This window comes from Marmota monax, unplaced genomic scaffold (assembly GCF_021218885.2).
Source record: "Marmota monax isolate L192 unplaced genomic scaffold, Marmota_monax_Labrador192_F-V1.1 WCK01_AAM20220418_F8-fsc00041, whole genome shotgun sequence".
In the NCBI taxonomy this organism is placed as follows: Eukaryota; Metazoa; Chordata; class Mammalia; order Rodentia; family Sciuridae; genus Marmota; species Marmota monax.
Genome location: NW_026695238.1, coordinates 14,843,017 through 14,866,987, shown reverse-complemented (window position 1 = coordinate 14,866,987; position 23,971 = coordinate 14,843,017). Strand labels below are relative to the sequence as shown.

General features: G+C 51.2%; 1 protein-coding gene across 2 annotated transcripts in view; it reads right to left on the bottom strand.

Moving 5' to 3' along the window:
• Efhd1 (EF-hand domain family member D1) overlaps window positions 1–23,971 on the bottom strand; it is a 50,714-nt gene that overhangs the window by 1,882 nt on the left and 24,861 nt on the right. For both annotated transcript variants that reach the window (XM_058577464.1, XM_046439864.2), the window contains exons 2-3: window positions 13,405–13,552; window positions 7,077–7,211 (exon numbers count right to left, since the gene is read on the bottom strand). In XM_058577464.1, coding sequence (XP_058433447.1) covers window positions 7,077–7,211; window positions 13,405–13,518 — 249 coding nt within the window. In that variant the 5' untranslated portion in view covers window positions 13,519–13,552. The remainder of the gene's footprint in view (window positions 1–7,076; window positions 7,212–13,404; window positions 13,553–23,971) is intronic.

The following is a 23,971-nucleotide window of genomic DNA, read 5'->3' as shown; positions in this document are numbered from 1 at the left end:
CTTTTACATTCCTTGAATTTCACAATAATATTGTAACCTTCTAGGGGAAAAGGCAGAAGCAAAGGCCCCCTTGCTGGGTTCTGGTTGGTACTGCGTCCATCTGTCCATCTATTGTGGCAAAGGGAAGCCCTTACCATACAGATTCCTCCAAAGACTTCAGTTTTTATTGTTGCCATTGCAGTCTGAGTTTTCTCTAAATCAGTCATTCTAAATTTACTTACAAATATTAACATGTTTTTGTCAGGGATGGGAGTAGAAAGCGGCACCATTTTTTTTTTTAAGGCTGTTTGGTGAAACTACACATACACATTATTATTATTTTTAAGGTGGACACAATATTTTATTTTTATGTGGTGCTGAGGATCGAACCCAGTGCCTCATGCCTGCCAGGGGAGCGCGCTACCACTTGAGCCACATCCCCAGCCCCCCATTTGGGTTTTTTAAACCTAACAATTTGTCTTCAAAAACATATCAGATAAATCCATCTAAAAATCCTTTATCCTAGTACTGATTACCCGCCACCGTGTCTCATCCATTTGGTAAAATTCCTTAACAACACATTGGGTGTGTACATTATTTTAATAAAGACTATTAAACTGCTCTCAAAAGTAGCTATTCCTACTCACACCCCACCATCACGGACCAGAGGTGCTCATTTCCCCACCCACTTTGCCAAGATTATTATTAACATTCTTCCCTCTTGCCAATCTGATAGGCAAAAAAAAAAAAACCTGGCACCTTTTATTTCCTCTTTGGTGAATTGACTACTTGTATACTTTATCCATTTTCCAGCTGGGTTTTTTTTTTTTTCCTATGTGCAGTTCTCTGTTAGGTATTAACTCTTGTTATATTTTTAGTTACTTTCTCCCCGCCTTTTGTGTGTCTTTAACTTTAAGGTGTCTTGACCACAGAAATATGTAAGATACATAATTTTATTCATTTATTTATTGGCAGTACTGGGGATGGAACTGGGGGTGCTCTATCACTGAGCTACATCCCCAGCCCTTTTTATTTTGATACAAGATCTCACTAAGTTGCACAGGCTGGCCTCAAACTTGTGATTCCCCCACCTGCTGTTGGGATTACTGGTGTGTACAGGTGTGCACCAATGTGCCCAGCTTTTTTTTTTTTTTTTTAAGAGGCCTCACAAAGGTAGTGCCTGGGCCCACTGGGACACCAGCTTTCCTATTCAGGCTGGGTCATCAGTAGGGCTCAGCCCTCCTCCCTCATCTCTTTCCCCTTAGCAGTCACCCCCTTTCCCACTCTCTTTATTCTCCTTTCACCTCCCCCTGTGCTTAGGAAGGACGGGAAGGCCAGACCCTGGGCTGTTCCCGTTATGTCCCTGAGTCCAGGGGCCCACTCTGGAGCTGGCTGTACCTGCTCAAACACCAATGGTGTTTCAATTCTCGTAAATTTTGTGAGTTGGGTATTAAATACAGCTACTATAAAAAATTAAATTATTTGAGACTATAATCATACTAAAAGCAAAAGTTTATATATATATATATATATATATATATATATATATATATATATATATATATATATATATATAATTGAGAATTGAGCCCAAAAAAGTTGCCATGTCCTGCTTACATTTTTACTATTATCTATGCCTTTGGTTACCTATTTCTTCTATACCTCTGTGATGTTGTTTTGTTTTGTTTTGTTTTTGTTTCAGTGCTGGGGATCAAACCCACAGCCTCGCACCTGCTAGGCAAGCCCTCCACCGCTGAGCTACATCCCTAGCCTGGTATCCATAGGATGGAAATACTGATGGTGATGTATCATTGTTACCGTGAATCTCCCTTGAAAGCAACTGCGGTGTGACTGTCGACACCATAGAGAGCCACTGAAGCTACATCTTTGGGCTTGGTTTATTGTTTCGTTGACTGTCTATACAATCTTGTTTTAAAGCAATGGAAAATCACGTTTAAAGTGCCCATGAAACTTGGAAGTTTGTGGAGTCTGTTGCCTTTACATGACAAACAGCTCTGAAAATTTGAGAGAATATTCTTCTAATATTCCATTCATTAAGGAATGAAGCTTCAAAATATATCCTTTTATTTGTTTTCTTACAAATTTACTTAAAATATCAACCAACATTCATATTGGAACTATATTCTCTTGTGCATTGCAACCACAAAATAGCTATAAATACAAGAGTCCAGCAAAAATCAAGGACTGCATTCTCTGAGAATTAATAGGCTGTGCCCAATTGACAATAAAAGCAGTGTGTATCCATTGTTTGTGAATTTTGTGCTGTATATTGTTTATAAAATTAATAATACACTTACACTCATGTGTAAGTGCATATTGTGTGCGGAGAGTCAGCTACTAGGCATTTACTGACAAACCACTAAGCTTCAGCTCCCTCTGCAAAATGGGACCAAACACGTACCTCTAAAGTCTTTGTTCAGCATTAGACAAAACACGAATCTCAAGCACTTGGCAGAGGGTGTGACCCAGCACCAACTCCCCTGTGCTTGTTAGTCACCCAACCTCCCCACCCTTCCTGGCCAGGTTAGAGGAGGGAAATTCTTGCCATCTCTTCACTTGAGGTATTTCTTCTGTCCACTATAAAAGTCCACCGGTTCTCTGGATCCTATACCCCCTAAGTCCTTGTGTTATCCAGCAACCCCCCCCCTTTTTTCCTTCTTTCTATTTTGGTACCAGGGATTAAACCCACGGGTGCTTAACCACTGAGCCACGTCTCCAGCCCTTTTTATGTTTTATTTTGAGACAGGGCCTCGCTAAATTGCTGAGGCGGCCTTGAACTTGAGATCCTCCTGCCTCAGCCTCCCAAGTGCCAGGATGACAGGCATGAACCACCATGCCTGGCTACCCCATTTTGTTCTTGTCTTCTGTGTCTTTGTCTTCCCAACTGTTTCTCTTTAACCTGAACATTCTGACATCTTCCCCAGGCTATGAAATAAACCAAAAAGTTCTTCCCTGAACCCAAGCTACTCTCCCCACCTGGGTCCAGACCTTTCCTTGACAAGATGCCCAACTAGCAGGGCTCTCCCTCCAATTCCCGTTCACTCTTCATCCTACTGTGATCTGGACCTCGTGTGAACCTGGGCCCTCAAAAATCTCTTCTGACCCATTTGCGGTGCCCAAGACCTCTGTTCGGGCCTCATCTGATTTAATCTGTGTTTCTTTGTTGTTTCCTGTTTGTTTTTTCAGCACTGGGAATGAAACCTAGGCAAGCACTCTACCCCTGAGCCACTCCCCAGCACTAATCTGAACATAGCTCGCTTCCCCCAAATCAGTATTTCTTTAGGGTTTCCTTGGACCTCTGATTACTCACTCATTCTTCTTCTCTGTGGGGAAATGCGAGCCTCCCCCACAGTCCCGTCCATCATGACTGACCGTTGGTCAATCTCCTTGAATACTTGGTTTCACCTTTTTACTTGTGAAGAGATGGTTCCTGCAGTCTGTGACACTGGATGCATACGAAGTATCCATTTCTTCCCTTCTTTCTTCCTGTGAGAAACTCGCCTGCATGTGGAGAGTGACTCCAATGCTCCTGACTCCAGGAGGGACCCACGGGGCAATGACATTCTAGCCCTTGCCAATGGTGGGGTCAGGAAGGGACACGTATGGGAGAATTACTGCACAACCCTGGATGTCCAGTACCCCCATCCTCCTAGTAGCATACTTACAAGTGGGCATGTGGTTCCCAGGGAAAAAAGATTTACTTGTAGCCTTCTATTCAGTTTCTGTCTAACAAGATGTGATCAAAAGCCATTTGCACCAATGTGACACCCATCAAACAGAGGCATGCCTGAAGTCACTTCAGACCCGACACCAAAACTCATTTTATAACTTTCTCTCCTCAAACACTCCCGTGGCGGGAGGCAATCTTGAATTAAAATCTCAGTCCCTTTCCCCGCAGCTCTCACACCACGGCCCACAACGTCTCAGCCCCCACTGGGTGGACATGAACACACAGAGTTCTAGAGTTCTGGGTTCAGGTTACCCCTCCCTGCCCCAGGCCACGGCCCTCCTCGGACCTACATTCTTCTCCAGACATCTGTGGAATCTCTTCCCAGGCAAGTCCACCCTTGTACTGCCACCCCTGGGAGCATCAAGGACCTGCTTAAACACCCCCGGGGTCTCCGGCGCCTGCAGCTGTGCAGTCCACTCCAGGCGGTGCCTGGGACCAGCCTGCACAGCTGATCAATGACACATTTCCTGGGCCTGGGAAGCTCGTCCAGAGGTGGTCCTGATGCTCAGAGGCTGGGGAAAGGCCTTCCCAGCAGGTGTCCCTCAGCCTGGGGTAGGTCAGAGCTCCCCGAGTGTGTCCCTTGCGCCCAGGAGTCACCAGCCTCAGTCATCTACCACATGTGCCACAGTCGGCCAAAGGGTGGGAAGTGCTGGCCCAGTTCTTTCATCTCGGCTTCCACTCCAGACACATCGCCAGCCCTGCTCCCTCACGCATCCCATGTCCTCACCACTCTGGGACACCTCTCCATGACACTCCCTGCCTCCGTGCCTTGGAACCCTCACATTTGCTGTTCCCACCACCAGAATGCCTTCCCTTCCTTGATTACAAGGTGAATCCCCATTCATCTCAGAACATCTGTCACCGGTGTCAGCTCCTAAATGGCCTCTCCCAAATTCAAGCCGTGATGCCCTCCATTCGTCATTCAAGCCAACGTTTATTGAGAGCTATTACGCACCAGGCACTGTAATTACAAAGATAACACGCCCACGCTGCCTTTGAGTCTGGCTGAGGAGGCAGACATAGAAGCATAAAGAGTGGAAAAAATTTATTGTTATGCTTTTCATCTTTTCTCCTGCTTATAAAAATAATATGCACTCATTATAAAACATTACAGAAATATAAAAAAAGTCCCTCTGACATAACCATGACTAATAGTTTTGCATGTAATTTTCCAGGTTGTATTTAATATTTCACAAAATCATGGATAGCATACATTGCTTTGCTTAATTTATTTTGGACATCTGTCCACATAGAGACGCTGTCACATCTCATTCTTTCATGACGGTGCAAGCACGTGGCAGCACCACAATGGACTCTTTCTCTGATAACAGAAATTTTGGTTGTTTCCAATTTTCCTCTGTTGTCCACAATGCCAAACAGAAATTCTCGTCCAGACATTCTATGTGCATTTGCATGAATGCTCACAGATAAAACCCAGAGGTAGAATGTTAACAGCGAGTCCCAAGCTGCTCTACAGAAAGATCAGCTGGTCCTCACTGCGGCTGACCATTAGCAGCCCGAACAGCTCCATGTGCACTAGAGGCACACAGGGCGGGGTGGACTTGCCTGCCCTGGAGAGTCAGGAAGAGCAGCCTGAGGGGCCAACCCTGAGGGCAGTTCTGGAAGGAGCAGAGTTTGCTAGGCAGAGATGTTGAGGTGGGGCTCCAGACAGAGGGACAGTGAGGTCCAGGCGTGAAAAGGGCCTGGCAGCACTTGAAGCGGGTGGAAGGGGCTGGAGCGGGGGTGGGAGCCGGGTTGTAACAGGTCCTGAGTGCCCCTTAAGAGGCTCCCAGGGACTCACGCTCACTTTACCTACAGCACTGAGCACATGCACCATCCTGGTATCTCAACCCCAGGACTGTTCCCAAGGTGTCAGAAGAGCTCTGCACGTGGGCCTCCATTACAAAGGACCCAAGCCAGCAGAACGGACCCTCCCTCCTCTCCACTCGCTCCAGGAGTCTGCTTCCCTCACTGGCCTGTGCGTGCCCCCTGGGGAGGACAAACTCTTTGTCCTCGTGAAGGGGCTGTATCTCAGAGCTTAAAGCAGTGCCTGGCTTTGCTGGGGACGGGCCAGTGAATCAAAGGGAAGGCAGGAAGGAAGGGTCAATCCACTTAGGACTGGACACACGATTCTGGTCTTCAAGGCACATCGAGCGGTTGGCCTGTCCCTGACCCTGTCCCGTGAAAGCACTAGGAATTCAGCTTGTGGGGTGGCAGAAAGACGACAGAATCCATCTCTAAGCAGTGACATGGAGAAGGGAAAATATATGGGGAGCAGTGACATACGACTTCACCTAGCAAATTGGGAGGCTGAGACAGAAGGATCACAAGTTTGAGCTCAGCCTGGGCAACTTAGCGAGACTATTTCTCAAAAATAAAATTCAAACAGAGATGGGGATGTAGCTTAGTGATAGAACATTTGCCTTGCATGTGCAAAGCCTTGGGTTCCATCTCTCAGCGCTGAATAATAATATAATAATAACAACAACAACAACAATAATGAGAACAGAGTCCTGCTAAAGGATCTAAGCAGACTAGGATATGTGACCAAGGATACTTTGTCCCTAGATAAGATCCCAGAAGCTATTTCCTGCCTGGAGTGACAGGGATTCCCCACAGCTCAGATCACCCAGGGAGTTCTCAGTGAGCCCACTTGCCCAGCACTTCATAAGTGAGCTCATCTAATCCTCAGGAATGCTCTCGTCAGCCTCAGCCCCATTGTACAGATAAAGAAACTGAGGCACAGAGAGGCAACCAGTAGAAGAGGCAGGATCTGCACCTGGGCAGCACGGCTGCGGAGCTGCGTCCTTCCCCCCACACCCCGGGTCTGCTCAGCTCGGGATGTGCAGGACTCTCCCATCTGTTTCTGCAGGAGTGCTCTGCAGAGATGAAGGTAAGAGGGCAGAGGCCAGCCTCGCGTGGAGAGGCACATCAATGCCCAGGGACTGTGTGAACTTGTGAATGGAAGGAAGCCCTGGACATTCCTCCCCAAGTCCGGACCACTGGGACGCGCAAAAACCCGTTCAAGACAAGCCACCCTGTGCCCGCCCACACCCCACCACCCATATGTTTAGCACCAACTCATCCAGGGCTGGGTGGAGATCTTTGCCAGGTGTCTATGGAGCGCTGACCGGGAGCGCTGCACCAGCGGGTCTGTTGAACCTGACCAGGACCCAGCGTATTTACTCTTTGGTTGTTTTCTGTTTTGTGTTGACTTTTCAATGGCACAAGGACACGCTGTTATTTCCCTGAGTGAGGCACTGGACAAGGGAGCGCCTGTCCCTGAGACAGGGGTAAAGGAGGGAGCACTGGCTCCGCGGAGCCGCGGAGAAGAACAGGAACGTACCTTGGCTTCAAAGAAGTCCTTGGCACCCCTGACGCCCTCCAGGGCGACGTCGATCTCGGAGAGCTTGGCCAGCGCCAGCAGCCCGCTGTCTTCCTGCAGCTCTCCCGCCGCGGCCTTGTGGAAAATGAGCAGGAACTGCAGGAGGGAGACAGAAGGACAGGAGCCTGCTGTACCTCGGCCTCCCTGAGAGACCCAGAGAATCCCTCGGGCCCCAGCCAAGGCCATTCTTGCCAAGCACTGGAAAAGGTCGTTTATGTGGTGTGTGATGAATTGGTTTGTTCCTTATCAGATGGCCAAAGAAAAGACAGGGCGCTGGGGTGAAGCTCAGGGGTAGAGGGCGTGCCCAGCATGTGCTAGGGCCGGGGCTCCATGGCCAGCACCCAAAAATATATGCCAAAAATAAAATGCTGGGGGCTGCAGCACAGCCCAGGGGTAGAGCACATGCTCAGCATGAACAAGGATCTGGGTTCCATCCCCAACACAAAATTACACACAAAAAATAATCAAATAAAATGCTGTTCATTTGCCCAACCACCAATGCCATGGTTGGGAATTTATCCCTCAGAAACTCACAATATAGTTTCAGCATTACCGATGCGATCGGCAACATCCTAGCTTATAGCTACAAAAGGAAAATCAAATAGATCTATATATATTATTTTGAAACAAAATAATATTTTTGATATATCTTAACTACTTTTTTAAAAGTATTTTTTTTAATTTTTTTTTTTTTTAGTTGTAGTTGCACACAATACCTTTGTTTATATGTGGTGCTGAGGATCAAACCCAGGGCCTCGCACATGCTAGGCGAGCGCTCTACCACCGAGCCACAACCCCAGCCTGTTAACTACTTCTGTTTTACTTGTGTGTTCCACTTTTTCTTTTCTTTTTTCTTTTTTTAAATTTTTTTTTTTTTTTTTTTTTTGGTACTGGGGATTGAACTCAGGCATGCTTAACCAGTGAACCACATCCCCAGCCCTTTTTATGTTATTTTTTATTTTGAGACAGGGTCTCACTAAGTTGCTTAGGGCCTCACTAAATTGCTGAGGCTGGCCTCGAACTTGTGATCCTCCTGCCTCAGCCTCCTGAGTTGCTGGGATCACAGGCATGTGCCACCATGCCCAGCGTGTATTCTACATTTCCATCAGATTGCTTATCTTTCTGTTGGCTAAGAGATCTTCACAAGACCTGCTATGTTTCAAAAACTTTAGCTCTGTCACTTGCCATTTAACTGTGCGTACAGTGAGTTTTGACTTTCAGAAGTTTTAAATAAACTTTTTCAAATCTTTTCCTTTCTCTCACCAGAGTTATGTTCAGAAAAACCTTTCTTGCCACCAAGGTTACATGAATAATCACCTATGCTTCTGTCCACTACTTTTATGGCTTCTTAAAAAAAAAAAGTGTAAATAATTAATCTCTGAAATTTCTTCCATCTATCCTGTGAGGGTAATTATTAACTTTATTTTCTTCCAAATGGTTACTTAGTAATCCCCACATCATTTATTGAATAATCCATCTACTTCCTCCAGATTCAAAACGTGACCTGAAAGAATTAATCTTTGAATGCAACTTGTCCTAAGGCCTCAACAAAATAATTTATTAAATAAATAAACTGACCAAACATAAATGGCAGGCCCCCCCACTTTCCTATTCTCTCCTGAGGCAATTTTGTAGATTGAACGCAGAGGCGCTTAACCACTTAGCCACATCCCCATCCCCCTTTTTTTTCCATATATTTTATTTAGATATAGAGTCTTGCTAAGTTGCTAAAAGCCTCACTAAGTTGCTGAGGCTGGCTTTGAACTTTCAGTCCTCCTGCCTCAGCCTCCTGAGCCACTGGGATTACAGGTGTGCACCACCATGCCTAGCTTTATATTCTTTTTAAATAATTTTTATAAATCTACCTGACAAACAAGTACCATGCAATGTCTATTATTTACTTTCCATTTGGGTATAAACTGATAGACTCCATATCATCAAAAGAGGATTTCTCCAGGTTTTCAGATGAGATCTAAAATACATATGTCTACAAGGGAATCTCAGGTTCCCAGGTCTTTTGTCACACATTTTTCCTGTGTTAAAGGACATCACTGAAGCAGTGACAAGTCCAATAAGTGGGACAGGTTTTCCAAAGCCCGACTTGGCTCTACCCCAAGGCTCTTGCTCTAGGGGGAGGTGAGCTCCACGGAGTGGTTCTGCCCCTCCCTCACAGCCCCAAACGCCTCACTCACAAACCTCTGATCTGGGTGCAGTGACACACACCTGTCACCCCGGCCGCTCGGGAGGCTGAGGCGGGAAGATTTCAGTCTGGGCAACATACTGAGACCCCCTCTGAAAATAAAACTCACCTTCCCAGGTTCCTCATTCCAGGGCCCTCAGTCCACTGTGGACCTCCCCCAGTACTAACCGATGCCCAGGGACTTGGAGCTTGGCTGAGGCAGGAGTACGAGCCTGGATGGACGGAAAGGCCACGTCCATCCACCTGCAGCTTCTAACCCTCTCACTAGAGGACGGCAAAGACTCAGTTTGCTGCAGAGGATCGGGCCAGAACATGGCCCAAAGAAAACCAGCCTGTTCAAGGAGGCCAGGCCCCCAGGAATAGGATCAAGGCCAAAAGGGCGGGGACAGCAATGACCAAGTTCTCTCTGGGAAGAGACTGAAGCAAAAAAGACTTCAGTGTTTGCCAACGTGAGCTGTGGGCAGGAGTAAAATGCCAGCCCTTCTGTACCCTGCAGCCATAGTCTGTCCCCACTAACACCCACTAGAACAGTGTTGAGAGGCAGTGGGCCTTTAAGAGGTGATTAGGTCATCAAGCGGGATGAAGGCCTTTCTGCTGGGACTGGGCGGTAGAGTGGGTTTGGCTTCCTCTGCTCTCTTACTTTCTCTCTCACCATGCCATTTCTTGTCCACTCATGGCCTGACCTTGTGATTTTCACCATGAATTTCAGTGGCACCCGAAGTTGGCAGATGCCAGCACTATGCTCCTGGACTTCTAGATCTGTAGGTCAAAATAAGCCTTTTTTCTTTCTAGATTACTAGCCTCAGGTATTCTGTTATAGCATCAGAAATTTGACTAAAATTATGACCTAAATCATTTTGTTTACAGAACCCTCTCCCCTGTAGCTCCACAAGCAGATGGCTCTCCATATCAGCTATTCTTATTGGCCCCATGAAGCAGCTCAGAAAAGAGGCAGCAGCACCCTGAGCTCAGCACCGATCCAAGTGACCTCAGGGTTTCCTTCTGTCCCCAAGACTCAGTTTTCTCACATCTGAAGAACAGGCAACAGAATTTGTGTTCTCTGGAGGGCTCTGTGAACTGGAAACATTAAAGAATTCCTCACGGCTCTTTTCCCTAAAGCTATTTCCTCTGAGCCTCAGGTCTGGGGCGGATCCAGCTCGTGGGCCCTGGCTCTGCCATCTCAGCAGATTACCAACAGTGGCCCATCATACTCCAGGGTCTCCTGACCCCAAATAAGAAAAAAAAAAAAATCCAGTTCAACCTGAAAATGTCAGCCTTCCATGAAGCACTCACTGCCCCTGAATGACAATCTCTCCAACCGCCCAGCCTCGTTTGTCTTCCTATTTATAGTCCACAAAGACTGGCATGGTGTACAAGAATTGGAAAACGTCCTGACTGTGACTAGGAGGAAGCGGAGGGGGGAGCTGCAGAACAAAGAGCCAGAGAGAGCTCACAAAGCCCGAGGCCCCCCAGCCACAGCCTGATGCCTCTGGTAGATGTGGGGACTGATCACCCTTGCAGCTCTGACAGGTGACACAAATGCTACCCCTATATTAGTTAGAGCTCTGAGATTGAAACTCACAGAAATAAACTTGTCGGCTTAAGCAAAAAGAGGTATTTGTTACATGAGGATGTCTCAGGAATCCAGGGGCAACAGGTACCGGCCCAGAGGAGGCCTGAGACTGAGAGCAGCACAACTCTGACCAGGGACAACATTCCCTCTCCATCTGGCCTGTTTGGTCCACGTGGCAGGCCGTGGCCACCCTACTTTGAGTGGGAGCAGCCACCGGCAGAGTCATCTTGAAGCAAAAGTCTAGGAGAGGAGAGAGAATTTGACTGGACTAGGGTGGCCAGAGGTCCGCCATGATTCCATCAACCGTGACTGGGCAGGTGGCTCACCCAGCTCCGCTAGGGCAGCCAGGGACCCCCGTTTTCCAGATTGGGCGTCATAAACAATAGAAGTTCATTTTCCTGTAGTGCTGGAGGCGGGAAATCCACCACGGGGGTGACGGGAATGCAGTTTCTGGTGAGGCTTCACTTCCTGGCTGGCCGATGACACAGAAGGAAAATCAGTTCTTGTCACTGAGGCTCAAACATAAAAGACCTTGGCCCGCACGGTGGCACCCACCTGGTAATCCCAGAAACTGGGAGGATGAGGCAGGAAGATCACAAGTTCAAGGACAGCCAGGGCAACTTAGTGAGACCCTGTCTCAAAATAAAAACTAAAGGGCCTGGGGACGGGTCTCCATGGTGAAGTACCCCTGGGTTCAATCCCAGGTACAAGAAGAACGACGACGACTTGCTCAAGTGACCCAGCCCCACGTGGCAGACCAAGATGGGGCCACAGCCGGGGCTCCTCTCACTGCGCACAGTGTGGCTCCAGTGTTCCCAGCCCAGGCAGAGACCAGTGGTGAAATGACTCAGCAGGAGGCCGGGCCGTGAGGCCTGAGGGCTGGCGTGTCCCCTACTCCAGGGACGGTGGCCACCCACGGGACCACAGCAGGGCCCCCAAGGTCCCCCGGAACTGACCAGGATTAAAGCCAATGCCACTGGAGCTCTGGGAGGGGGCTGAGAGCTGACAGGCCCTCTGGAGGTTTCCAGGCCTCGGATGTCCACAGCCTCGGGAAGTGGCCCAAACCGCAGCTCATCCAAGGCGAGCCAGGTGTCTTAGACTAAAGAGGAGCAGATGGGGGCAGCCTCTGAGCAAAATGGGACCCGCAAGTTGGGTCTTAGTTCAGCTGGTGACTGCACAGACCCTAAGCATGCCCCTGACGTGTTGTTCCAGAGGTCACCATTTTGGGGACCAAAGCAGAGGCTCTTTCCCCAGAGTCTCCTCAAGCTTCACCAAGACACTTCTACCTCTATACCCCAGAGGAACCCGGGTAGAGAGAGCCCATGCCCAGCAGGGGGCTTGAGTGATACCCCACGGGGCTGTGAAGATCAGCCATGGGTGCCAAGGGCAGGCTGAGCAGCCCCACTCAGCCCTGCGCAGGGGCCTGACTGTGGGCTGGGCCTTCTTTCCATCTGACATGAGAAAGCTGGCTGAGGCCATCTCGAGGGTTATGCCAACTCACACTTTCTGTGATGTACTTTAATGACACGGGTACAGAGCCAGCGTGGCTTTCCTCCTCTCCCTCACACAGCACTTCTGACCCCAGGTATGCGGGGTCTCCCTGCACCAGCAAGCAAGCGGTTCTCTAGGGGCAGAGCCGCCAGCAGACACCAGCTGGGCGACCTCGGATCTGATTCAGTTCCAACACTATCTGCCTGCGAAGGCATCAGAGCCCACAGTCAAGGGCTCAGTCCCCAAGACTGCCCCTTTCACCTTCAGATGCAGTCCCAGGGACAGGCCTCTGGCACCTCACCGCCCCTCAGGAGTTTCCTCTCAGTTACTCAGAATCCCCCAACTCAGGCCTTTTCAGTCTCATGGAAATTCTGTACATAGACACGACGGATTCAATCACTGGCCACTGGTGATCATTTAACCTTCAGATGGTCTGCTTTCCCAAGAGGTTGCTCTTGGTCCTTCCTGTGACCAGCCCCATCCTGAATCTACCTAGGGGTGGCCTGCTGCCATCTCATTAGCATGGAGATTTCGAGGGTTTAGCTGCATGTCAGGAGACAGAGGAAGACTAAGCACAGTGCCCACAGTACAGAGTATACAGCTCCTGTCTGTCTAGGGTGGGAAATGATCACTCTATTCCTCATTTAATAAAAACACACCAAAACTTTGTGCCTATAAATATCCACTACGGATATTTTGGTGAAACATCCTTCTAGATTTCTTACCACTTTACGCAAGTGAGGTGATTTTCCGTCTGTTTCCTGAGCATTTTCCCAGACCAGCACGTCGGCTCAACACCTCCCTAAAGCGGAGGAGGCGGGTGCTGGGGAGGGAACCCAGGGCTCAGACATTCTAAGCCCAGGTTCTACCACTGAGCAACACCCGCCCCTTGAGCATAGTTTTAAAAGCAGCATTGCAGGTTAAATTTCCAAATAGCACTCTCAAGAGGCAGACCCGTTTGTACCCCAGAGGGCTGTAAACTGGGGGTCCCGCCCCAGGGCCCAGGAACAACAGGATGCAGATACCTCCCGGAAACTGAGCTTGCCGTCGAAGTCCTCGTCCACCTCCTTGATCATGCTCTTCAGGCCCAGGTGGGTCTGGGGGGCCCCCAGCTTCTCCATCATCAGCTTCAGTTCCATCAGGTCGATGAAGCCGTCGCGCCCAGCATCATACCTGCAGGGTCGCAGCAAGGCACGGTCAGGAATAAGGGACACTTGTTAGTCTCCCAGACACATAATCCTTTGGCCTCATTTATGAGTTTGTTTCTTCTTGTGCGTGTTGCTGGGATGGAACCCACGGCCTCTTACCTGCTAGGCAGGTGTCCTCATCCCCAGCCCTCACTTACTGAAAAACGACTCAAGTATCTCCCACTCGGTGTCCAGGTCCCTTCCTCAGAAGGGACCTCTCTGAGCAAGACACCTTAGGACTTAAGAGTGGACTCGGCGGTACACATTAGTGTCACGTCTCTCATCTCCTCCAGGCCACGCATTTCCCCAGGATGAACACGTGCCTCGTTGACTTGACTTTCCCGGGTTCAGACCATCAGCACCATGGGCGCCTCACGCTGGGGGAGCGGCACACGGGTGCCCACGGCACCCTCTACGCTCACAGGACGGAACCTCCTCCTGGGCACCATCCCCACATCCCTGCACACCCAGTTCCCACAGCCCCCATTCCCTTGGGCTGCCTGTCTTGTGTCTCCGGAAGCTGTTTCCCACTCTGCGTGGCTGTGAATTGGGCCTGGGCCTGGCTTAGGTTTCTGGCTTTGCCCTCGGGGTCACTCACCAGGTCTAAACGATCACATCTGTGTGATCGACTCTCCTTTCACAGAACCTCCGTTGGCTGACCCACCAGTCCCCAAGCCCCCTCCAGGGACCAGCCTCATGAGGTGAGGGGGTGGGGAGGCATCTCCAGACAGCTCAGCTCAGCCTCCCCCGCCTCTGCCCAGCCCAGCCCTGTCCCTTCTCCACACATCTGGCCTCACGGGGCTTCCTGCAGACCCCCTGGCTCCCATCCCTTGAGGGCCTTCATATTTTTGATACCAAGAGGCCTCTTGCTGCTCAGGTCTGAATGCCCTGCTTTAAAGAGCCAATCAGGTCTCCACAGCCAAGCGGTGGGAATGACCCACGGAAAGGAAACCCTGGCACATGCCACCATAGGGAGGACCCTCAGGGACGTAATGCTAGATGAAGTCGGCCAGCACAAGAGGACACGCACGGTGGGGTCCACTACAGAGGGACCCGGATGGGGGCCGAGCTGGGGGAGGTGGGGGCTCCTGTGTGATGATGGGCAGAGGTTCAGCATGGGCTGAGGAAGAGCGGACAGTGGGCAGTGGGCAGTGACGCTGGCCTCACAGCGGGAACGCACTTAACACTCCTGAGCTGTGCACTCAGATGGTTAAAATGGAAAATCCGTTCCACACATCTCACCATAATTTTCAAACTAAACTAATCATAAGCAAACCAGCCTTCCTCACTATCCACCTCTTCATACACCCACCCCCAGGAACACAAACCCGCTGCTGTCGAGAACCACCACCGACGCCCACCAAGAAATGCAGCCGTGGGCCTCTGGAAATTGGCCCCTGAGGGCTGTGGCATTTCTAGGACCCACACAGCCAGGCCAGCCAGGGGGAGGCGCAGGAGTCCCCACAGTGCTCCATGCAGGCCACTGTGGCTGGTTCATGCCTCTCCTCCCACCCTCCAGCCCGCCCTGCTCTGCTCTGTGGCCTTCTTGCTCCCCAGAGCCCAGGGCCTCCCACTTCTGCCTCTGCTGTCAACAGCACCCACTGTCTGTCCTTGTCTGGCCCCAGCACTCACCACCTCCTCTGCTGGGCATGTTTTATGCAAGTCCTCCCCACCCTCTGGGTGCAGCCTCCTTGTTGGAAGAGTTATTTGATAAGGTGCTAAAGGTCACAGAGGAGATCCCTGAGTGAATGCTGGTGACCTCTGAGCAGCCCTGAAGACAGGTGTTCCACATCTGGAAATGAGCAAGCTACCTCCAGGCTGCCAGGTAGAATCTACACATCACAAATGGATCAGCCCAGGATCTAGTAGTAGAATCAAAGAATGGACTATTCCCAGCAACTGGGGAGGCTGAGGCAGGAGGATCTCAAGTTCCAGGCCAGCCTCAGCAGCTTTGCCAGACCCTGTCTCAAAATAAAAAATAAAAATGGCTATAGATGTAGCTCAGTGGTAAGCTGCCCCTGGGTTTAATTCCCAGCACACACACACACACACAAAGATGGATTGTGAGTACTTTAAAATGGAAGCAATGAGCCAGGCAAGGTGGCACATGCCTGTAATCCCAGTGGCTTGAGAGGCTGAGGCAGGATGATCGTCAGTTTAAGGCCAGCCTCAGCAATTTAGTGAGGCCCTAAGCAACTCAGTGAGACCCTGTCCTGAAATAAAATATATAAAAAGGGCTGGGGATGTGGTTCAGTGATTAAGTGCCCCTGGGTTCAATCCATGGTACCAAACAAACAAACAAAACCCCAGCTTAATTGAGACATAATTCACACATTATACTATCTATTCCTATAAATTGAACAGTTCAGTGGTACTTTTTTTGTATTTCTGGAAATTGAACCTGGCCATGCTCTGTCACTGAGCTGCATTCTTGATGAGACTAGCCTCTAACTTGGGATCCTCCTTTCTCAGCCTCCCAATTTTCTGGGATAATAGGTGTGGCCACTGCACCCAGCCCGTTCAGTGGCTCTTAGTATATTCACAACTCTGTGCAACCATCATTACCATCTACTTCCAGAATATTTTCATCACCCTAAAAAACAATCCATAGCCATTAGCAGTCATTCCCCCTGCTTCTCTCTCCCTGGTCCTTTAGCAATTACTAGCATTTCTGTCTCTGTGGATTTGACACCTAGAAATTTCTCATAAATGGACTCACACAATATATAGTTTTCCTGTCTGGCTTCTTTCCCTTCACTAACGTTTTCAAGGTTCACTCATTTATCCAGCGTTCATCCATCGACTTTATTCCTTTCTGTTGCCAAAAAAGGTTCCACTTGCAGACACACGCCACACTTGGTCCATCCGTTCATCAGGTGACGACACTTGGGCCACTTCCACTTTTTGGCTGCTTTGAACACTGGTACACACGTGTTTGTGTGGAACTCCCTCTTGGTTTCTTTGGGTAGACATCTCAGTACAACTGCTGGGCCATGTGCTCATGCACCTTTGAAAGCTGGTGGTCAAACGGGCCCAACAGAAAACCATGGTCAACTGGAGTTGCTGCTCAGGTGAGTAAGGCCCTGGGTCAGGCCCTGGGCGGGAGACCCATAGGGCAGATTCCCCATCAGTCAGGTGGGCCCTCTGTGATTGAGCCACCCAGAAAGGTGGCAAAACCCCGTCCCCAAAAAAAAAAAAAAAAAGGGCTGGGAATGTGCCCCTAGGTTCACTCCCTAGTACCATAAAAAGAAAGGAAGGAAGGAGGGAAGGAGGGGAAAAGAGAAAGAAAAAGAAAAAGTTCAGGGACCGGACGATGGTGAATGTACTTAATGTCACTAAACTGCATATTTAAAAGTGGTCAGTTTGGGGGCTGGGGCTGTCCTGTAGCTCAGGGCTTAAGCATTTGTCTAGCATGCACAAGGCCTTGGGGTTCCATGCACCAGAAAAAAAATTTTTTAAAAAGTACATTTTACTTTACACATACACACATCTTACCACAATTAAAAAACTTTTTCAATTAAAAAATATCAAGGGGGCTGGGATTGTGGCTCAGATGTAGAGCGCCTGCCTAGCATGCGTAAGGCACTGGGTTCGATCCTCAGCACCACATAAATATAAAGACATTGTGTCCACTAATAACTAAAAAATAAATTTAAAAAATCATGTGGCAATAAATGAAAGAGCTTATTAAAAAAAAAAAAAGATCAAGATCCCGAAACTAAGACCCCAAGCCAACTTCAGAAGCACAGAGCTTGAGGGAGCTCAGTGGCGTGTGTGACCACACCCCTGGAGGCCACATACTCATTATGGTAAGAAGGAAAAGTCCCAAACAAACTAACTAACAAGAATGATAGATCTAATAGAATATTCCAGATGCACTAGAAAGACGATTCCTGTGGAAATGGCCAAGTCCACCTGAACATTAATTTCACCTACTCCCACCCACCCCTTGATGCCCTGCTCCACCCCATGCAGACCCCACACTCCAGGGAAGCTGGGGCTGGTCAGTGGAGGCTCCCAAGAAGGTGGGAAGGCCTAAGACCCCGTGCAAGGACAGAGGAAGAAGGGACCAGGGGTCTTCAGCTCCAGGAAGAAAAAGAGCTGTCTTTGGACGCTGCCCAGGGGCCCAGAGGCAGCCAGAACGGAGCTCTGATCGTGGAAATGAGACCCATTTCCACGAGGTGCAAAGAGGATCTTTTCTTTAAAACAGCTGACCAGATCCGGACCCGGAAAGTCAAGAGAGCTCTCACAAACAGGCTGAGATGGACAGTCTCCATTACAAGGAGTCCTACTCAAAGAAAACAGGTTTCCATGGTGTGGAACTTTCCAGAGCCTTCCATGTGGTCATGTGTTCAAAATTCACCAGAGGGAAACAGCACAGGCTCATCTGACCACAGATCCTCCACCTGTAGTGATTTTCCACTGCAGAGGGGGCAGTCGACCTCAGAAGGGGCAGCTCCAGGTGGCACAGTGCTTGCCCAGGGTGTACGAGACCCCAGGCTCCATCCCCAGCATCACAAAAAATAAAAGAAGGGGGGGCCCAGTTAAATGACCACTAAGTTCCCTGAATGCAGAGATTCTGAGTGAAAGTCTTCTGCCCTGTGCTCAGCACAAAGCATGTGTTCCAACAAAGCTCGCTGAGGAGACCGGAGCCTTGCGGGCGGCACCGTTAAGACGTGAGTCTGTCCAGGCAAGGGCAGGAAGGAGTGTCAGCAGACACTGGACAGCAGAGAAGGAAGGAGGAGAGGGGAATCTGTGAGGGAGCAGCTAAAAGGCTTAGGTGGCAGGAAAGGGGCGTACTGGGAGGGGGGACGGGAAGTAAAGGTCAGGGAACAAGGCAGGGATTTGTCCTCAGGCAGATGGGAGAGCACTGAGTGGCTCCCAGCTCACTGACCTAGAGATGGCAGTGCCTGCCGCAGACACAGAGGCGGGCAGTGGGGCCAAGCCAGGCCGGGGCTCCTCCAGCCACCGAGAGGCGTCAGCAAAGCCGTGCTCCCACTCTCCTTTGGGGTTCTGGAAAAACTTTCCTCTGGATGCTCCAACCCAAAACTCTCCAGACTGACAAAGAGCACACAAGCCAGAAAGGACCTTCAGCCAGCTCTGGGCAATGGCTTCGAGAAAGTCCAATTTCTATCTGGGTGAGAAGCCTGGGTCCAACCCCTTTGGAGATCATGAGCCTGGAAGCAGAAGCCCACCACCCCAGTGGGCAAATCCCAGACAGGAGAAGAGCCAAGGCTGAGGCCCACACAGGGCTGGGCTGGGTTCTGCTGGGGGCAAGAGGTTGGCACAGGGATGGCGCGTGCGGAGACATGGAGGGGACATCTCCAAGGCCAAGAGCAGGAAAGAAAGGAATCGTGAGCCAGCCGCCCTCCACTCCCAGGTGTTCAGTCAAGCCTGCCTTCTTTTGTTCCTATTAGAAGCATCAGCCTAGTGCCATCTATTGAAGTCCTGGCAGGACTATAAAGTGACCACATCAGTGGCATCCCTTCCCTGTGGAGCCGGGACTTGAATTCAGAAGGGCACCGTCTCTTCAAAGTGACCCTCTCCGAGGGCTGGTCTACAGTCACTTCCTTCAGGGCCTAGATTTGCAAGACAGGCAGGAAAAAACTCAACACGTCCCTTTCATCTTCTCACTGTTTTATCTCCTCCCTCGAAACACCCCCCGACTCTGCAGAGCCCGGGACACAGTGGGGCTCAAAACGTCCAGCAAGTACAACTGCTCTCTTCACAGCTGACCACCTTTGTCTCACAGGCTGGTCCTTTTGATCTTTAGGACAGTCCTGTGAAAAGTTTTAATACAAGCCACCTGCCCTTCTTGTTTATTGAGAGCTCACTGAAGGCCAGGCACTGGGCTAAATGACCTCACTAAATCCAGCAGTGCTGGGAAGTGGTAACCAGTAGTCCCACTTAGTGGACAGTGACAACTGTAATAAGTAGCAAAGCCACCTCTAAGGGAACAGCACTGGCCTGGGGTTTTAAGCTTCTATGAGAGCAGGGAAGGCAAGCGTGGTCATGAACTGAGTTTATTCTAGGTACCCCTCAACTTTCAAGAGACTAGGGGAGGTCTACTCAATGTCCCATGAACAGATCACTGTCATCACTGTGAGCAGTGATGTGGTTAATATCTGAAGACTTTGGCAGAAATGACCGTGCTGTGTTTGTGATATTCATGGCTTCTCACTTTGACCGTGAAACATGGTGCCACACATTACCTACACATGCAAAGCAACTCACTTGTGACCAAGAGTGCACTAAAGTTGCCACCTTACAGACATTTGGAGAAACAGTCTCCCCAGCCAGGCATTTCAAATAAATAGCATCTGTTTTATTCTTAACAGGCCAATGCAAGTGAATTTGTTTCCTTCACACAAGACATCTGTTGCTCCCCTCCCCACGAAAATGCTATCACCTTCCCTGCAATTGGAAATCCAACCCTCTAGAAAGGGGACAGCACCTAGAATACCTTGCCTGAGTGGGGGCCAGGGCACCCCCCACCCCCAGAGCACAGATGAACTCTCCAGCCCTGGGGTGTGGGACCTGGCCCCAGAGTAACCTGGAAGTGGTCAGCTGGGGAGGGGGACCCTAGTCCCAGCCCAAGCTCCATCTGACTGGGGCTTGCTTTCTCCCTAAAGCTGGGCCTAAACCTACATTCCCCCTTCTTTTATTTCAAATCCTCAAGATACCATGGCCCCGACCATCACCCCAAACACACAGTTGGCATCTTTCAAACACTTTCAGGTTCACTGGAGTCCCCGTGAGCTCCTAATCCTCCTCTACCAACTTCTCAGCTCTTTTTTCTTCCCTGTAATTTTGTGGGTTCTTTTGGTGCTGAGGATTGAATCCAGGGCCTTGCACATGCTAAGCAAGTGCTCCATCGCTGAGCCACACCCAACCCCCAGATCTTTCTTATTAAAGGCAACCCAGACCAGTAAAGGAAACCCATTCATAACCCCGAGACCCTGTGTCGCCGTTGCCTGGGGTGTCCTTCTGCACTGTGACTTCTTTCCACGTTTACCATTGTTTCAGTCCCTGTGAGGGACTCTGGTCCCACTGGCACTCAGGATGGTGACACAGACACAGACGGGTGGAAACCTTTCCCTGATGGACCCTTGAGAGAGACCTGACCCTTCCGGGAACAGTGATCCCAGCCCTAAGTGCCTTATTGGGCTGTAAAGGAGTCCGAGGGAGCTAACCTTGGCTGGCGCCTGTCACGGTGAGTAAGGGGCTGGTTTTATGAACTAGCCCCTGTGTGTAGGCACCAGGAGAAAGCACATTTTTGCCTTCCAGCAAGAACATGGTCCCAAAGTGCCTCCACCGTCTTCAGTAACTGGCTGCTTGCTGTGGTCCCTGGTCCAGCGCAGCCCTTTCCAGGGATGAGCCCACTGCCCAGGCCTCCTGCCTCTTTAAGGACAGGGGCCATCTCTGAAGGTATGGTGGTGAAGTGGGCTGAGACCCTCACCCGTGGGCCCCTCACTGAGCATGCCCATCACCTGGAGAAGCCCCCAGCCTTGCCTGAGTGAATCAGGAGATTCCTAGCCCCAGCCCCACACGGCCAGCTACAGAGGAGACAGTGACAAGGGGACAAGGGCTGGTGTCCAGTGTCCACCCAGTTTCGGACCCCTCCTGAGTCCATGAATCACTTGTTCTTTTGACTTCCCCTGTGCAGAGCCCCTGGGTCTTCTTGGTTTTCACTTCACCAGAATAATCCTGCCATTAATGAGGAAAGAGAGAAGCCAGCAGCCTTTGTGTGCCCGAGGCTCAGCCATCAGAAACTCCCCGAGGGACCCCTGAGGTGGGGGGTTCCCAGGAGGGTGGCAGTGCCCCAGAAAATGCCTAGAGCTGAGGGGGTGGCTCACCCCAGCAACCACCAGGACCCCTGCTTCTCTCTACATAGAAGGGCCTTGTTAGGAACTCGGTGATTTTTCAAACAGCCAGGCGAGGCCACTCCAAGTGCAGCTGGGACAAGGGCACGTGGAACTGTTAGAACTTCAGAGTCTCCGGGAGCCTCCAGGTCTGCTGAATGAGAGAACCAGCCCTTCACAGCTCCCAGGTGGCCTCAGGCCCAGAGGGAGGCACCGCAGGCTATAGCTACCAGCAGGTGGTCCCTTTGGGGACCATCTGGGATCACCCTGTGGGTGTCCCTAACTGTGCCTATCTAGCAGCCTCAGGGATTCCCCAAGGTCGCTCTGCCCAGTTCTGTTTCTGGCTTCCATCCTTCTTGCCGGTCCCGCTGGCTGTCACTCACCTGCTCTCCCTCCTTCCCATGTGATGTGGCAGGAACAGTGGACGCTGCGGGAGGAAGGCAGGGCTCTGAGGGATGAGGTGCCACAGCCTGGGCCCCACACGTCTGATTTCCAGTCACTGGCTCACTGCCACTCCCGGCTCAGGAGCTCCGGACTCTCCCGTGCTCCAATCACTTGCTTCCTTCTCTGGCTCCCTCTGCACCTGGCTACCTAGGCCTCCAAGAGCCGAAGAAAAGCTCAGCCAGCCCCAGAGGCAGGCGGACACAGAACACAGGGCGAGAGTGCGGACAGCAGGGGGCCCTGGGCGAGCGGGAACCAACAGGGGGAGACAGCAGGGCCGGGGAGGGGGCCTCTGTAGCGGGTCCAATCCTGTTGGGGTGCTGGAATGTCCACAAGGCACCCGGGAAGAGATCTGTCTTCCTCAGGCACCTCCAGAGAGCCTCAAGCAGGGAGGCAGCTCCAGGCGACGGCCTCTGAAAGACCTCCTGGCTCAGAGACAGGCTGGGTCTTTTGGGGGCGGGGGCGAGTGGACCACAGCAGGGCCCGGATGGGAGGGCGAACGCACAGGGGCTGGCGGGGGCGGGGAGGGTGTGGGGTGGCATGAGGATGGCATGGGCACAGGGCTGAACTTGGCTGTATCTGCTGCTGTGAAGCCAGGGCTTCAGGGCTCCCTTCTGGTAAATTCCTCTCCTTTTCTGGTAAAAGGCCAACATTTTGGCAGGCTGCAGGGGACCCGTAGAGTTTGGGACACCACCCTCCAATCAGCCACCACACCCTGTGCTTCCGTATGTTGTGTCTGGAAGTCCATAAAGAACAGCGAGGGCAGGACAGAGCCCTCCACTCCAAGGACCCCCGGGAGCTCAGCACCCTGCAGGGCAGCAGGGGCAGCACTACCCTTCTTCCACATCCACCTGTCCCAAAAGCATGTCTGGGAGTGCCTGCTTTTTTTTTTTTCCTACCAGGGCTGTCACATGGATTCAGGGTGGTGGGTGACCACACGGGATGGTCATTGACCACACCCGCCTCCCCAGCCTTGTGCTCCAACTGGTCACTGGCAGCCCTGGGTTCGACTGCAAACAGACTGCCCACTGACACCAGCCACCCAAGATGGAAACAAAGCAAAGAGGCCCATGACCACCCCAAAGAAACATGCCGACCAATAGCCCAAAGTGCTTCACACAGAGGCCAGAACCCCCCAGTGATGGCCAGGGAGGGGTTGGCCTCAGACAGCCTGATCCGGCAGTGCAAAGGTACCGGGTGGCTGAGAAGTCCCCACTCCTTCCAGGAAGGTGAAGCAGCAGGCAGGTGTGCGCTCCTGGGGTCACGTTCCCTATCCAAAGTCCCAGCACCCTCACGTGCCAGTGTGGTGGCTCTGGGTGAGGTACTGGAGCTCTCTGGCATTTGATCCCTCCTATGTCCAATTGTTGCCAACATCAAAGGCAAATAAGCTCCCGGCAGGGTGCCTGCAGAGCCATCCCTAAAGGTGGGGTGGGACAGGCACAGAGGGTTCTCCACCAGGGCTGGCTGCGGTACAGCAGAGGGAAGCCCACCCTGAGCTCCGCATACTTCCCCTGGGGGTCCAGCTGGGGAAACGCAGCTGGAGGCTCCTGGGAACTAGTCCTGGGACCGCCATAACACAGGGTTTCCACAGGCACTCCTTAGTGCCAGGCCCCAGCCCAGGCCCCCCTTTGACTTCCAAGCCCAGGAAGTCAGAGAAGCTGGGGTGGGCACTGCGCAGAGGTGGCAGAGCAGCAGAGAGAGCATCCCCAGAGGCGGAGGCCCTGCCCTGCCAGCCCAACTCCATGTTGGGGCCCCGCTGCTCCAGGTAGGAAGGGAAAAGCTGCCCCACCCGCCCTCAGAGGCCCCCACTGCACCCACCCTTCCCTGCCAGCAGGACCCTGCTTCCTCCAGGCTGGCACCACCTTGAACCCAGCAGCCCTCACGTGGGGCCTGAACTAGTGACCTAATTAAAGCCCTGACTGTACACCTGAGTGAGTGGTCACTTGATCTTGGGGGCAACCTGAGAAGGTGGTCACTTTCCTTTTTCCACATCTCACTTAACAGGCGTGTGCCCAAGTGGAGGTGTGGGCTCGCCCGCTTCCCTGGTGGTGATTAGGGTCCCCGGCAGCTGCAGCCAGCAGAGCACAGAAACCTCTACAGAG